The sequence below is a fragment of the Lagenorhynchus albirostris genome, chromosome 3 (genome assembly GCF_949774975.1).
Source record: "Lagenorhynchus albirostris chromosome 3, mLagAlb1.1, whole genome shotgun sequence".
Classification (NCBI taxonomy): domain Eukaryota; kingdom Metazoa; phylum Chordata; class Mammalia; order Artiodactyla; family Delphinidae; genus Lagenorhynchus; species Lagenorhynchus albirostris.
In genome coordinates this window covers 122,618,645-122,635,758 of record NC_083097.1, presented here as the reverse complement: position 1 = coordinate 122,635,758, position 17,114 = coordinate 122,618,645, and the positions used below count along the sequence as shown (strand labels likewise).

At 36.3% G+C, this 17,114-nt stretch overlaps 2 protein-coding genes across 10 annotated transcripts in view; one reads left to right on the top strand and one right to left on the bottom strand.

Annotated features, from left to right (window-relative positions):
• The first annotated feature begins 800 nt into the window (after window positions 1-800).
• GPR151 (G protein-coupled receptor 151) lies at window positions 801-2,072 on the top strand. Its single transcript, XM_060146452.1, has one exon. The coding sequence runs from the start codon at window positions 801-803 to the stop codon at window positions 2,070-2,072; it is 1,272 nt and encodes a 423-aa protein (XP_060002435.1).
• A 3,367-nt stretch (window positions 2,073-5,439) lies between these two features.
• The window catches only part of TCERG1 (transcription elongation regulator 1), a 60,344-nt gene continuing 48,669 nt past the window's right edge, over window positions 5,440-17,114 (bottom strand). For 7 of the 9 annotated variants that reach the window (XM_060143910.1, XM_060143911.1, XM_060143914.1 and 4 more), the window contains 7 exons: window positions 16,810-16,960; window positions 12,479-12,643; window positions 12,035-12,217; window positions 9,894-10,073; window positions 9,120-9,203; window positions 7,707-7,807; window positions 5,440-6,517 (listed from right to left, as the gene is read on the bottom strand). In XM_060143910.1, coding sequence (XP_059999893.1) covers window positions 6,316-6,517; window positions 7,707-7,807; window positions 9,120-9,203; window positions 9,894-10,073; window positions 12,035-12,217; window positions 12,479-12,643; window positions 16,810-16,960 — 1,066 coding nt within the window. In that variant the 3' untranslated portion in view covers window positions 5,440-6,315. Of the gene's footprint in view, window positions 6,518-6,793; window positions 6,888-7,706; window positions 7,808-9,119; window positions 9,204-9,860; window positions 10,074-12,034; window positions 12,218-12,478; window positions 12,644-16,809; window positions 16,961-17,114 lie in introns of those variants that run through there. The other 2 variants (XR_009539618.1, XM_060143915.1) reach the window with 2 other exon arrangements.

Genomic DNA, 17,114 nt, shown 5'->3' with positions numbered 1-17,114 from the left:
GCTCCGAAATACCTCTAAGAAATTCGCAATAGACTAAACTTAGAGTAATCCATAATTAGATTTTTTTAATAGGACTTCTCACCAGTAGCTTTTTTTCATTATCTAGCTCTGTGTGTTTGACCTCAGCCAGCCGTTGATGGGGCTGAAGTGGTGGTGAGGGTTTGGTAAAAGAAGAGGAAGCTCATCCCTGCAGAAGGGAGGGGAAAAGCAGTGTTGGTTCTTCTTTTAAAAATGTGGTTCCCCCAACCCGCATCATCATCATCCCCTGGGAACTTGTTAGAAATGCAAATTTTAGGGCCCTTCCCCAGACCCGCTGGCTCAAGCCACGCAGGTGATTCTAATACGTGCCTAAGTGTAAAGGACTTGGTTATTCAGATGTGGTGTTTGCTGTATTACAGACGGAGGTCTAGCTTTAGAAACAGCTAGTTGAAAATAATTGCCTTAACTGGCTCTAGTGACCCCCCAGGAACATAACTCACTTACATGTATGTTCTCCTCATTTATCATTGATGGGTATATTGGGGAGTTTTTTACTCCAAAGAGCTGACAATCTGATATTAGACTTGCTAATGAGCAGCAACCATGCTCTCCTGCTGCTTGTCACTCAGGGCAGGCAAGAAATAGCACACGCAGCAACGAGTGGAGAAGAGTCAAACTTCTTCCACAGTCTGCTCTCAGGAAATAAGCAAGAGGAGGGTCCAGAGGTGTCAGTTGACACTGACGATGACGTATTTACTTCCTACACAAAAGAGCCAAGGCAGAAAGGCAAATAGAAGCTAACTTCTGCAAGTAGAAGCTGGATGGAAAGGGGTATGCTGACAGCTGCCTTGGCAGACTCCAACTCCAGCACCATGAACGGGTCCTTTGCTCACCTCCACTTTGCCGGTGGGTACCTGCCCTCTGACTCCAAGGACTGGAGGACCATAGTCCCAGCTCTCTTGGTGGCTGTCTGCCTGGTGGGCTTCGTGGGGAATCTGTGTGTGATTGGCATCCTCCTCCACAGTGCTTGGAAAGGAAAGCCATCCATGATCCACTCCCTGATTCTGAATCTCAGCCTGGCTGATCTCTCTCTCCTGATGTTTTCTGCACCTGTCCGAGCTACAGCATACTCCAAAGGTGTTTGGGATCTAGGCTGGTTTGTCTGCAAGTCCTCTGACTGGTTCATCCACACATGCATGGCAGCCAAGAGCCTGACAATCGTTGCAGTGGCCAAAGTATGCTTCATGTATGCTTGTGACCCAGCCAAGCAAGAAAATATCCACAACTGCACCATCTGGTCGGTGCTGGCAGCCATCTGGGCTGTGGCTAGCCTGCTACCCCTGCCAGAATGGTTCTTTAGCACCACCAGGCATCACGCAGGTGTGGAAATGTGCCTCATGGATGTACCCGCTATGGCCGAAGAGTTCATGTCAACGTTTGGTAAGCTCTACCCTCTCCTGGTATTTTGCTTTCCATCACTCTTTGCCGGCTTTTATTTCTGGAGAGCTTATGGCCAATGTCAGAAACGAGGAACTAAGACTCAAAATCTTCGAAGCCAGATGCACTCAAAGCAACTCACAGTGATGTTGCTGAGCATTGCCATCACCTCCGCTATTCTGTGGCTCCCTGAATGGATAGCGTGGCTGTGGATGTGGCATCTGAAGGCCGGAGGCCCGGCCCCACCGCAAGGTTTTATAGCCCTGTCTCAAGTCCTAATGTTTTCCATCTCTTCAGCAAATCCTCTCATTTTTCTAGTGATGTCAGAGGAGTTCAAGGAAGGCTTAAAAGGCTTATGGAAATGGATGATAACAAAAAAACATCCAACTGCTTCAGAGTCTCAGGAAACACCCGCTGGTAACTCACAGGCCCTTCGTGACAATGTTCCATCTCCAGAATCCCCATCATCCATCCCAGAGAGAGAGAAAACTGGCTCTCCCTCATCCAGCAAAGAGAAGGCTGAGAAGGCAGAGATTCCCATTCTCCCTGATGTAGAGCAGTTTTGGCATGAGAGAGACACAGTCCCTTGTGTACAGGACAATGACCCTATCCCCTGGGAACACGAAGATCAAGAGACAGGAGATGGTGATAAATAGTTTCAAAGCAAAACAAATTGCGATTACTGTTATTTATTTGTAATGCTGCTAATCAGTATTGTTGACTTTGCCATAACATAATAAAATTACCATTAGGAATTACAAAAATGCTTCGCAGTCTGCATTTCCAAAATGTGCAATTTGGTAAGTAGGACACCGTATTAGAGTAACTATGTTATAACCTGGTTATCCAAAGAACTGTGTTGTTTGAAGATGTTTCTGTCACAAGTGATTAGAAAGGCCAGCTGTTTTGTCACTTGTCCACAATGGCTGTTTTAATGGGTAGTCCTTAGGACCAGCCATGTACTGGCTGGAGTGGAGCTTATCTGTCAAAGGTTCAATCTCTTTACGTTTAGTTTCTTCCTGAACCTGCTAACTCTAACTTCACCTATCAAACCTTACTGCACATAACCAGAGCTCAAAATCTACTTCTACTTGAGATTTTTAACACACAAATTTTAATGAGTTATCTTCATTTGCTTAAGAAATGTTCATTTACTTGATGAAAATCCATACAGAATTTCCATGACTGAAGGTTGAAGAATAAGGAACATCACCTTATTCCAATTCTGGGCTAATTTCAAACCATGGCTTATTTTGGCTAAGTTTAAGTAAATTCAGACTTTGCCTTATACTAAAATCTGCTTCACTGATCTTTTTAAAGCACCTCTGTGAGTGTTCAGTTTCTAAGTCTGGGGATTTTAGCAGCCTATCATGATATTCTATATTCTGATTTTGAGAAAGAACTTAATAACCACCCTTAATTCTCTTCCCAATTAACTCCTCTTCCAAAGAGTAGCAGGAGACAATCTTCTACAAGCTGAAATCAATGTTTCTCCCAAAATCTTCTTTCTCTCAAGATAAACTATAAGCTATGTTATGGTTAACCATACCATTATGGCTAATGATAAAGGTATTAATTGGTGAATGTAACCCTCAAATATAAAGATGATCATCTTTTTTGTTAAATGAGCATTAAACATAGCCCTAACACTGAACATGAACTGTGCCCAACTTTTAAAATACCTCTGGGTTTTTAAGTTACAAAGACTATCAAGAGTAACCCAAGGTGGGGTGGGGGTAGGGAGTGGGGGAAAAGAGAGAGAGGAAGAAAGGGAGGGAGGAAGAGAGAAAGAGAGAGTTAGCATGGAGAAGAGAAAATTCAATGGACACAAGACAGAGAATCTGGGTAATAGAAAACAAGGCAATGCAGAAAAAGCAATAAAATTAAATTCTGTGTTCCAAAACGTATTACCAGTATAATTTGAATAACAAGCAATAACTGTTCAATTTACAGCATGGTAAAGCATACCCAATAAAGCAATGATGATGATAACATTTCTTCCCCTATTAAATATAATAAAGACATTTATCCATGATTCTTGGTTACTCTAATGGAATTCTGGGATATTTTCACTGAGGGGTTCTCTCTGAAAAAAAAACAAAAAAACTGCATTTAGGGCAAGCAGTGGAGAAAATATAAAAATATGCTGTGGATGGAATTTTTTTTAATGTACAGTCTGTGGGTTTTTTGGTTTATTCTTTATAAATGGTCATGATTTGCTTTTTTAACACAGAAGGTAAGGCTTTTTGCCTTGGTTCATAACATATTTCATTTTAAGGCTCACAAGAGCACATACAGTTAATCCAAGTACCTAAAATACTGTCTTGTGAAACAATAGTTATGTAATTGGATTACCTTTAAAACTGTGATGAACTATTTGAATTAAAGATTTCTATGTTCATTATCTATAGTAAATGCACGATGTAAGCTTTCACTGTGTGACATTTTAACTTGTAAACAAATAAAAACAATTATGTTTTACTTCAGATAGTTTTGGAGACTTAAAGCTGTCTTTGTTTTGAATGCTGCTTTCGAAATCATCATTGCACAAGGGGGCTTTACAGGGAGGTCAGACCTTAACACTTGCACAGGTATCAGCACGCCAACAAACCATGTATTTTTAAAGAGCTTGCTGATAAGCTCCAGATCAAAACGAAAATACTGAAACACAATGTAATTACAATGACCCTGTCATTAAGAACCTAATGGGGGGTATGGGGGGATAAATTAGGAGTTTGGGATTAATATACACACACTACTGTATATAAAACAGATAAACAAGGGCCTACTGTATAGCACAGGAAACTATACTCAATATCTTATAAGGTTAAATAAGGGAAAAGAACCTGAAAAAGTATATACATATGTATAACTGAATCACTCTGCTGTTACCTGAAACTAACATGACACTGTAAATCAACTATACTTCAAGTAAAAAAAAAAGAACCTAATATACAAAGTCCTCACTCCCTTTAAGAAATCTGCATAGAAAAGTTTGATTTACACCTTACGTGAAACATTAATCCCAAATACTTTACAGCAAAAGTAGGAAATTAAAATAGGTATCACTAAACCATTTTCTTCACACTTTTCTATGGTGAGAAATGGAACATAGTGAGTATGCAAACAATATATGTGGAATTCAGAATAACAAAATAAAGCATTCTAGAAACTTCACCTTTGTAGGACAGTCCTATTCTATAATAGTTGTGTTCCTTTGGGCACGCATTTTGTTTCACTTCTGACAAGCTTCAAAATCACTCAATGGATTTATTAAAAAAAAAATCCTGTTAATTACCAATTTTATAGGTTAGACTTCAGTCAGATAACCCACTCCAGGTTTCTACATATAGAACTCACATCATCTCTGTGGTGCTTCATCATATATTTAAGCTAAGCACTAAGTCACAGAGATATGACTGTATTTTTGTATGTGTGTGATGCATGTCTGGGTCCGTACGCATACAACAAATACAAATATCGTTGTCGCTTTTTTTAGGTTTTGTTGCAATCATAGCAGGTGTGAGGTAACAGGGAAAACAATTTATCCTGTTAACATATATTTTTCTTAAACATTTTATTTATGTGGTAACTCAAACTAGAAATCTATGAAGGAATGAAATAGAGGGATCTTTTTAAACTGGGGAGGTAAAGCTAGAAAGAGCACTTGGGAATCAAAGGTAAGTTTCACGGTATGATGTGCATGACACATTGAAAGGAGTCCAAAAAGGCATTCATCATCAATATGTTAATATAAAAGACAAAAACAAGAAAACAGACAAAAATCAGCATCTTCTTGCTATGAAGCAATAAGATACTGCTAAGAGACTGAGCACCAAAATGGTTCTTCAAACTCCTTCCCTTTTATGATGCAGGCAATTTATTATATTCAAGCCTTTTAAAATGATGAGATTTTCAAAATTTAAACTTTCTTTGTGCCAAATTACATTTGCTGCTGCTTTTAAGAACAGGTTTAAAAGAAGTATTTATAAATTATATAACAATAATCATATACAATCCATGTATATAAAAAGGGTTGGTTTATTGTAGTTCAAATACATAAACTGAACATTCAAACATCTTAAAATTAAACTTTAGAAACAAAAATTTAACATTCAAATAGGAGTACAGTTTACAGGGAACACCCAAGAAAGGTAATTTGTTGTCTAATCCAGAATATTGATAAAGATCACTTAATGGTGAATAAAATGTTTTTAACCAGCAGTCCTAGTCTGGTCAACATGTTAGTTATGACCGTGGTTCCATACCTGAGAAGAAATTACTAAATAAATCTTCTCTTAGGCTAAACAACAAGACTTGGCCTATAATTCAAAGGGGATAATCAAAGCACATAAGTGAACAAATAAAACTAAAGTGTTCTTTAGAGACAAAGGTAAAAGTATGTCCATTATAATAATCTTAGCCTCTGGAAGATAAGAATTCAATTTTCAGTGTTTTGTCTTTTACCCGCTTTAAAAAACAAAATCAAAACAAAACAAACCCCAACTTAGGTTTTTTTGGAGTCTGTGGTATCTGCATCTTGCAAGTTCAAACCACAAATGCTCTTACGTCTTGCATGTATTATAACACTGCTAGAAAGAACGTCACCAAAAGTCACTGACTTCCACACCTCATAGAAGGATAATTTTTTAGCTTCAAGATTTTAGATTTACTAGAGACAGCCTATATTTGAGGATGCAAGTCAGTCATGCCACACAAAGAAAAGCATAAATATTTCCAAAGTGTTCTCTGTTCAGAAACTGTTCACGGATGCTTCTCCTTCTGTTCATCAGATGGTTTTGCAATAGTTTGACTAATGCACATACATGTAAAAACCTGAAAATTGGCTCATGCAAGCGTTTTGAATTAACAGACACCCCTGTGGAAGAGTATTCAGAATTATTTTGTTGATCGTCTTGTGGGCTCTGATGCTGTGGGAGGTGGGGGTGGACCCCGGCGATCCAGGTCATCCACATATGCCACAATCAGTTTGCGCCTCTCCTCTGGCACACAGTCTAGTACTAGATACCGTTTGTCATTCTGCAAAATTTTTTCTACATCTTTCAGGTGCTGATCAGATTCCTGGATTAGCTTTTTGGATCTGAAATAAGAAAAGAAGTCCAAGAATTACTGACTGCTGTTCATAGGTCTTTCAGAAATGAGCTGGAAATGTCCATCTAGTTCCTAATTGTGTTTCCATTTTTTTTTTTTTTTTTTTTTAAGAAAAATTCACTGCAGTGGTCACCTTTGTAAGTCGCCTCAGCAAAGACTCCAAGGAGTGAAAGGGCCTCAGAAGCTGAATTACCCTCCCACCCCTACTGGTGGTCCCTCCAGATCAGGGCTGAGGGTGGGTGGGTAAATCTTGCCCGTGCTGTACCTGTTCTGTGGATGAACAGAGGACTTCAGTCTGCGGGGCTGCCAATCCCAGCATCTTTCACAAGCTTTCACTTTCACATCTTTCACTAAATTAACTATAAAAATGTAGAAAGAAGTCTTACTTCACATCTAATTTAAAAGCCCAAGCTGATGCAAAACATTAAGGATCCTGACCAAAAAATCCAATCACAAAATACCTAAAAACCACACCCTCAGCACTATCTATCCTCCCGTGCACATACCCTTCATTAAGATATTTCAAATTTTTCTCTTAAAAGAAGAAAAGCTGGAGCATGAAACAAAAATGGTTTCCTGCATACTGATTGCTAAGCAATGTAAAATTTTTCTCCCGATGACAACTTGCTGGGGGTGGGGAACTACTGGGTATGTTACAGAGAAAATTTGTTTTAAAGCTCTGATTTTATAATTTAAAGTTTTAATTTAAAAGTATCCAGCAAACTGCTTTCCTCTGAGAAAAAATGTTTTTGCTGAGCTCAAATAAGATGATTTCAAGCTTTAGAATGAACACTGAATAGTCTTCAGAGGAGGCAAAGATAATTGATAGTGAAAGATTTTTTTAAGTCTCTTCATGAAATACAATTCTTATATATTTGGAAATACTTCTAAAAAAGCAGTGAAGTGAAAACAAAAGTATGTTTAAAAACTGGATGGGTGGGTAACACAAAATAAGAATTAACATCTGGGCCCTTTCTTTGAAAAAAAAAAGAGAAAAAAGAAAGAAAAAAGGTAAGGGTAGATATGGGCTGTATTCAATCTTTGATAAAGTTGCCTTCTTCTTATTCCTAAAAATTAATAATGTCAACATGTGTGTGAATGCAAAGTATGCTTTGGCCATCAGAGTAAGGACTAGTAAAGACAATGACTGCTGATATGAAACATTTCACTGCACACACCTATATGTTATAAATTTGGTCTCTTTCAAAAGCGTCCTGAAGTCAGCTTTGGCTGTGATGTATTTGTCTCTGATGTATTCTTCAAACTCTCTTTGTTTTTTCTGCAAAAAGACAATAAGATTAGGGGGGAAAATTCTACTAATTCCAAAATTAGTATCAATTATTTATTAAACAAGTAACCTGTAAGTCATGACATAAAATAATTCAAAAGAGAAAGGAAATAAGGTATGTTTTATCCATGTAACATTCATTAAAAAGGAAAATCTGCAGTGTACATTTTTAAGGGAAAAAGCAAGAATGAGAAACCATATAATATATTAGTAGTAGCTAAAACTTCAGGGCTTGCTATGTGCTACACTGTGCTGAGGGTTTTATAAGATATCTCCTTTACCCTTCATAACAACCTCAAGGGGTAGACACTCTTAAAAATAAGGAAATTAAGGGTTAAATGTGCATTCCTAAAGACTGTATTTATATCTTCAAGCACAAAAATAATGTGGCATAATTTATAAGATAATGCTCAGAACTTTAAAGTTCAACTGAGCGTTTAGCTCAGTAAGGGAGCTTGGTAAGGGAATAGCAAAGTATAAACTCTGAGCTTTAAAAAAAAAAAAAAAAGACCTTATTATCAATTCTAAAAATCAGAAAAGTTAGAGACTGAGACTGGTTCTCTCAGCTATCCATCTACCACTCTTTTCCAACCACGTGTATTTTGCGGTCCACACATCTAAAATTCCACCTAATGGAGTAGGAGGGGGAAGAATATTAGATCATGGGCTATTTGGACTCTAGACCTAGAGAAACCAACCAGGACAGAATGATGGGAAGAAGGAACATATGAAGGCTGAGGGACAAAATGGACTGGAATAAGCTACACTTTCCTTGACATCATTCACTATTTCAGACCCTTGGTGAGTTCTTCTCCTACACAGGAGCCAGAGTGCACCAGAAGAGAGCTCAGCTTCTACAAACCTCACACATCTGAGGTTCCCCTACTCCAAAGTCTCTGGAGCATATAAGAACTAGAGATCATGTTATGTTTTTCTGCTAGCGTGGCTTTAAGAGTCAAGCACTTTGATAGCCTGGTACCAACTGCCAGGCTGAATAATATCTATCTAGTGGGACCTGACTATACAATAAATAAAAACTATAGCTTCATTAGTCTCTTAGAAGATCCCAAAACACAGGCTTAACCCCAAGGATTAAATTTTTAAAGTTCCTCTTGTGCTGTCTTGTTAATATACTGTACAAGAAAGAAAATATAAACTTGAAATTCAGATTTATTTCTCATACACTTAAAAGTTATTCACTTAAAACCATCAACTTCATTTCAGTCAAGATATTAATGCTGCTGATTAAGCACCCAATTAATATTTATAAACTGAAAGCAAATCTCAGACAAAATTTTCTTACCCTGTCACTGGAGGAGAACTTAATGCACCGAGGATCTTCCTTAATGATTTTTTTTACTTCTTTCCACGTGGATGTTAAGGTAATCTTTGAAAGACAAGTGAATAAAAAACATAAATAGAACTCACTTTTATCGAGGGGATCAAACTGGAGCACATATGGTACATAACATTACACTGACCTGCAATCTCTTGTAATGCCCAAGCATAACTGGACTAAGTTAGGGACAGGGAAGCAGCTTTAATGCAATTTCTTTTTGTTGGCTTGCCACAAGAGTTATGTTCATGGCCATACTTTCAAGATGACCTAAGACAATCACCTGCAAACCCTGTATCTCCATGGGCAACATCGTAACTTCTGAAGAAACCATCACCAAAGAGAGATCAGATAATAGGAGCAAAACCTGAACAGAGGGTACAAACTGCCAAACAAGAGGGCCACGGTACCAAATTGAAAATGGAGCAAAAGAAGGAATCTATTAACTCTATCATCAGGAAGCATCAATGATCACACACAGCTAAGGACATATGGAATTACTAAGGGAGCATATACGAACTTAAAAACTGCAAAAGGAAGTAACTTCTCAACAGTGAAAGTACCATCAACATTTTACTTAAGCAAACAAACAAAAAAATCAGAGAAGAAAGTGTCATAAAACCCATGAACTCCAGTAATGGGTCTAAAGAGAATGACATTAAAAGTCATATCAATGTTTTACTTTGGGAATTATTAACAAAGATTCACCTAGATTAAAGTAGAAAAGTAAGAGCCGCTTACTGCAGAAGTTTCATCCAAAAGTTGCCTAAAGTGCTCCCTCTTCTTTTTGGTAAGTGCTTCAATGTGTTCATTAAAAAGCTTCTCTTTCTCCTCTCTTTCCAACAAGGATCCAGATTCCCAGCGGTGATCTTTCCGAAGAGTCCTCCGAGTATCAGACCAGGACACATCTGAAGAACGTACCTAAAAATAGAGAATGGTATCTATCACCAAACAGACTTACCTTTTCATTATTTCATCAATAAAAGACTCATTTATTTGGTTTAGGAACAATACACTTAATAAAAGAAGTTTCTGATGACTCCATCTTAGTCAAGCAGTCACTGAACATCTACTTCTTTAAGCCAGAAATCTCACCTCCCAGAGCTCACCTAAGTTATGTAGTATGGGTTTAGAGGTGGCAAGGATGAAGAGAAGATATCTCCCATCAACCATGGTCCCTAAGAACTTTAAGTATCTAGGTACCTACTGAACATCTTACCAACTTCTGTTAGTAGTAGAAATGGATATAAATAAAAGAGGAAATATACCATCTCACAGCACAAGCAGCTCACCAGATAAAAAAATTTTTTCTTGAGCTCAATCTGGGACTTAACAACATTTATCAAGCACCTAAAACTATGTCAGGTGAACACTGAACTTGGCACTGGGAATACTAAATAAATAACACAGTTATGTCTTCCTTCAAAGGGCTTACTTTTTGTAGGGAAGATAAAGAACTGCACTAACATGTAATAAGTGCTGCAAAGGCATATGCTGAGCACAAGTTTGGTAAATGGCAACAGTGAGATCAAATCTGCCCAGATGGGTCAGGATCAGCCTTACAGAGAGATACTTGAGTGTGCTCCTCAAGAATGACAAAGTTTGCCACTGTGGTGGGAAATTTAAAAGCATTATAGGGCTTCCCTGGTGGCGCAGTGGTTGAGAGTCCACCTGCTGATGCAGGGGACACGGGTTTGTGCCCTGGTCCAGGAAGATCCCACATGCCACGGAGCGGCTGGGCCCGTGAGCCATGGCCGCTGAGCCTGCGCATCCAGAGCCTGTGCTCCGCAACAGGAGAGGCCACAACAGTGAGAGGCCCGCGTACCGCAAAAAATAATAATAATAATAAAAAAACATTATAGGTGGAGGGATTGGCATGTGTAATGGTAGCATTCATTAAACTAAGTATGGTTCATTAAAGGTAAGTTCAGCAAGGCTACAGCTTAGGGGGCAAGAGAGGAAACCAGAGGATAAGGTAATATGAAGGTAGGGAGTCAAGGAATGAACAGTTTCTTATATTATGCTAAGGAGCCTGAATTTGAAATGTAGGGAACTTCCAGAAGTAGGAAGGACCTTTACCTTCTTCAAGTAACAGGCAGAGTGACAAAATCATCAGATTTGCTTTTTACAAAGACTTCTGTGACTGCAATAAAGAGGATGAATTTGGGGGAAGCAGAGGCAGAGACAGAAAACAAGAAACAACTGTAATTGCCCAGAGAACAGAAAAAAGTCATTGAAAACAGATCAGCAGAAGCAAGGGAAGAAATCAGAAGAAGCAACAGGAGTGATGAGAAGAGCTTTCTTGAAAGAAAGAAAAGAAACAGGAGGAGAGACAGTGATGAAGAGAAGAAGAAAAAACAAATAGAACAGCAGAGTGGTCTGGGGGCATTCGGTGTAGGGACAAAAAACCCTACCTACCTCAACAACCCTGGATAATACAGGAGGATTTTCAAAAAAATCCCAGGGGTCAGTAAACCTCCAGTCCTACATTCCATACCATCTACATGTACAATAACTGATCATCACAATGATGACCCAAATCATCTAAAGATGAACTCATGTTCAGCACACTTTATTACTATGACATGCAAGTGTGTGATGATTTAAGATGACTTCATCAAGGATAATTTTTTAAAAAGCTTTGAGACTAAAAGACCATGAATTTTTATACAAAACATCAAACCTCTGAAAATTTTAAATAACTAGGGTTTTCCTATTCTAATGGTGTTAATACCAAGTACTCAATTTTAAAATACTTCATAGGTAACTTACTAAATTATATCTCTGAGTCAACTTAAAGAATATTAAAATGTCCACTAATAAGGTAATGTAATAGATTTCTAACATCCAGTACTTCAGAGAAAAAAGCAAAAGAGTAATACCATATCAGACAGAAGAGCCTTGAAATTCTGGATAGCTTCTTCTCGTTTGTGCTGTTCTCTCTCTCGATCTATTTCTTTTGTTTGTTCTGAACGAGCCTTCTGCACCTCTCTTTCTCTTTCTCGGAGGCTTGCCTCAATGCGGGCTTGCCTTTCAAGCTCCTTTTCTTTTTCTGAGTCTAAATTCTGTAAAAGTGAAATTACATTAACCTTCTTACTAACTCCATCAAAATATGCCTCCACAGAATAACTAGTTGGCCAAATACAAAATTTCAAACCTAGTTTTTAACCAATATACCTAAATACTCATTTCAAAGTCAACTACTAGAGAGTATTAGGAATACCAACAAGAAAAATTCTAAACCCAAAACAGTAGCAAATGGCTTTACACTGCAATTAAGAATTTTACTATTCCATGGTTACTATATGAGTAAACACAATGGTTACCTTGGCTATTTTTTCAATGTACTGTTTGAAAAGGTCTTCTCTCATTGATGAACTATCCACTGCTTTGTAACGTGGATCACTTTCTACTTTGTCTTTTACTTTGCTCCATCGAGACTGACTGTCCAAGTGATGATTAGATAATAGTTCAAAGAAATCTGATTTTATCTGTATTTCAAAACAGGTGTGAGGTGGGAGGAAAACAATATGCCGTAAGAAATTCCTCTCATATAAATGTTTACAACTAGAAAAAAAGTTCACTTACCTTAAAGATGAGAATAACTTTTTTAATGCAGTTAGAGCAGAATTTTAGTAAAAAAGAATATCAGAATTGCTCTTTTATGAGAAATATAAAAATCAATACACATATAGGCTCTCATTTAAAATCTACCAAATTCAAAATAAATCATATCCTTCAATGAAATTATTCAAATATAGAAATAACTTTTTTAGGTTGTTTATAACTTCTGATCTCAGAACTGTCATGTTTTTATGAAGAATATGAATTTGCCATAAGATTCAGGCTTATGAACTAATGGCAAAAATACTTTAACATCAAGATAGCAAGAATATTTTAAAAAGCAGATGAATAAAACTGTTTGTTAAAATTAATAGGGGAATTTAGAAACAGTTGAGCACAAAGAGCAAGTTTTATTCATTACAAATCTGAAACTATACTGTCAAATGTGTAAAAACAAACAAAATATAAACTTTTATATTTTGGTTTTGAAAAAGAGCAATGTTTTTACCTTTATATATAAGAAAATTATAGAATTTCTATGGTCATAATTAGTCATTTCTAAAAAAAACACTATATTCAGATTTCCTGTGCTCTTTAGCCATTAAACATGTATGCCTTCACCAGAATATGTGTCAATGAAATTAACGTTCTTAACAAATCAAGTACCAAGCTAGTAACATTATACTAAAGGTATTAAATAATATTAACCTTTTAGTGTCAACGTATACAATACTTAGAACGTCTCTTCCAAATTCTTAAAACTGGAAAAATTTGTTAGAATTGTTAAAAATTTTACTTTAATAAGAGAAAAATTTTACTTTAATAATATTTTTTTTAAAATAATATTTTTATAAGAATAAACCAGGCATTTGTCTTTATGCACTTTGAGGACCTCCTCTAAAATTCAGTCTCATTTAAATTATTATGTACTGCTACCAGGGAAGACATCCGAGGCAGCTAAAGTCATTTCAACAGAGGATTCTGACCAGGTCAAGAACCTCTCCTCCCCATAGGAATTAAACATGCTGCCTTCCTACCTGACCAAGGGAGTGAGAAATTAGAAATGGAATCAGAATTTCTGTGTGGGCACAAAATAAATGAATCATTCCTTCTGCCTATTCCAACTCTCTCACTTCTCGCTGTAACCTCATTTCTCCTAATAGAGGATTAAAAGGGAGGTAGATGTCCTTTCTAGAAAACACTTGTAAGGTTATAAAAACGGAGCTTCTGCATTAGAGAACTTTTAAAAATATGAGCTATTCAGCTGTGGATTTCTTCACTCACCTAACTTGGCTCTTGACCGTTAGGATTAATGAGAAATAACTCATAAGCCCAATATTTCTAGATGGCAATAAAGAAACTATACTTGAGGTAGCGATGTAACACAACTTTTCTGTTCATCTGTCTAACTTTGTATCTGACACAATGAACACCAAATTCCCAGATGCATGGGATAACTAGAAGGCAAAATTTACGTTAAATAAAACATGTAAGCTGCATCAAATAGGAATCTTTCTAAGCCATAAGAATTCACATTAACTTAAAAATATTTCAAACATTAGACATGAAGCCTATAAATAATTATCATATAGTTTAAAAAATATATGATGTATAAACAAAGTGAACTTTAAATAAAATTTAACTTCTTTCACTGTGGATATTACCATGACAGGCTACAAATGGCTTACTGAAGCTTTTTTTTTTTTGAAGCTGCTTTTTATATGAGAAGAATTATTTAACAACTGCATAAATGTCAATTTCCATTAGCAACAATTCAAGGTCCTACTGTCCATATTTTCTTCTCTCCAAAAATGGAAGTACCTTACCAACTAAGCTGTTTAGTTAAAAAGGGAGAAATAGTTTCCTCAGCCAAATGTACTGAAACAAAAATTGCTCAGCAGCTAATTCAAAAGAGAGGGAAGAGAGAAAAATGCCAACTTCATAAGAGGATTAACTCCATTATATGCAACTTCAAATCTGTTGTTCCAAAAAATAAATTATTTGAAACACAATTTAATAAAAATTGGTTATAATAATAAATTATAATCAAATAAACAAAAACTAGAGGGTAGCTACTTTGGTAAACAAAATAATCCAGTAAAACAGCTTTGGGGGCATTTTTTATAAAACTACCAGTGAAAAGCTACATGAAAATGATGATTGCACCCTTTAGCGTGAAAATGCCTACTAAAGGGAAAAAAGGATTTCACCAAAAGTCAGTGCCCTTCACAGGTTTTTGACTCAGCAAGTAATTACCTTTAAATTTTTACTATTCAGCTATTGATTCAACTCTCTCAATGTTACAAAGACCAGTTAGGAATCTTAAGAACAAAGAAACTCCAATATACCAGTTTATTATTCAATTACACACAGCTAAAATGCCATTTTTAAAAAACGTACTGCCAATACACTTCATAAGAATAAATACACAGTGAAAGTCATGAAATGATAAAACTTCACTAACCAGATACTTCTCAAAATGTAAGTATAAAAAGTACATTTAAACCTTTATAAAGATTTCTGCTTTCATAAGCTAGTTAGTAATTGATTTTGTATTCTTTAAACTGGCTGAGAAAGTTTTACTTCGGTAATTTCCTTTTTTTTCAATGTAATAGTACAAAGATAAACCTTTAATTTAGAGAATTCAAATTTTACAATCAAAAGAAAGTAAAGCTGAATATATTAAGTTCATTTAGATGTAATGTCTATTTAATTTTTTATTTTAATTAACACATCCTGGGCACAACTCTCATTACTTCATAAGGAAAAAGACTTAAAAAAAATGTAATGTACCGGAACTGTGGGAGGCTAAAGTGACCACACAGAGAGATATCAATTCTTTCCTCACTAGAGAATCCCATAATACTTTGCATAGCAGTGATTGACAGCTGTCAAACCAAACTGATTGACAGGCCACACAGCACAAAACTGTAAAGTCTACCCACTTGTTATAAAACAGAATACATAAAATAATTACCAAAAAAAGTGTTCAGAAAAAGAACTTTAGTTACAAATGCAAAGAGAAAAACATTCAGTTTGTTTAAAAGCAATCATACAGTATCATTTATTTACTTGGTTTTCTTTAAAAAAAATAGGTTCTTACTAAAAGTCAAAAGTAGCAAACAATTCATTGACATGATTCTAATTCAACAGTCAAAATGTTTATGCAGAGCTCAACCTTGCACATTTCCTCTAAGAAGCATAATCATTTACCAAAGATAGTCAACAGTGAAATAATTCTCGAAAAATCTACCTTGAAGCATAATAAATCAGATAATCAGGAAATTTCAGTTATTTCTGACAAAAGTTATTTCACCTAATACTGTTGCTATTTTCAATGAAAGAGGCTTCCTCCCAATAAGATTGGTGTTACTTCCATAACAACATTTCTTAATAGACTCTGTAATATTTTAACTTTCTAGAATAAGAGGCAATTTTAAATGTCAAGAATGATAAAGCTTCAGAGGTTCTTTTTCTCTATTCACAAAGCACACAGGGTCACTAAGGACAGTGGCTGCATGTTTTGATGGTTTACGCACCACTGGTGCCACCTCCCTACCAGTCTGCCTCCTCAGTGGTGAGCTCCTCTCCACTCCTGACACCACTGTCAAATGACATTTGGAATTCATTAATCTTTAATAGCTGACCTTTAATTCTGATAAGCAATAATTCATATGTAAGCTATGTTTACTAAAAGATTAGAAAGTCACCAAAATGCTATCTTTTAGAGGGCAAAAAATATAAAGAAGCTTTTTGAAAAACTTAAATGTTACTACCTATAAAGAACCTTGAAATCTTAGCAGGTAGGCACCAGTGAATAGATAGGCCTAATAACCACTTCTGGGTTTATTGGGCATCCTAGTATTAATAAAATTTAAAGAAAATCTATGCAGCTTAGTGACACTACTAAAATGTATGCATTATTGAAGTGAAGTGATAATATAAACAACTGTAAAAGTTAACTTAAAAAGCTAAACAATAAATGTGGGTCCTGTTATGTATGCCCATGAATGAGATTAGAAACGCAGCCCCAGTTCAGTCCCTTCCCATTCACACTCCCTCAATCACACCACTGGAACTAAAACCATCTTACCTTCTCACCTCTGGTCTTCGAATCTTCTTTCTCTTTTTTCCTTGCAGCTGCCACAAATTCATTAAACAAGGCTTCTCGATCTTTCATCTTTTCAATTGCTTTGAATCTTGAATCTTTAGCATGCTTGGCTGCAAATTCACTAAAAGTAGCTCTGTAACAAAATGGCAAGTGTGCTAACTTTGGTAGAGCTTTTTCTACTTGTAGAAAGGTATAGCAGACGATACCATCTTCCCAGTAAGAATATGTGCCAACAAGACAATGAGTCCCAAATCTGCCTACAGAAAGGAGTGAAAGGGCTAAAGAGT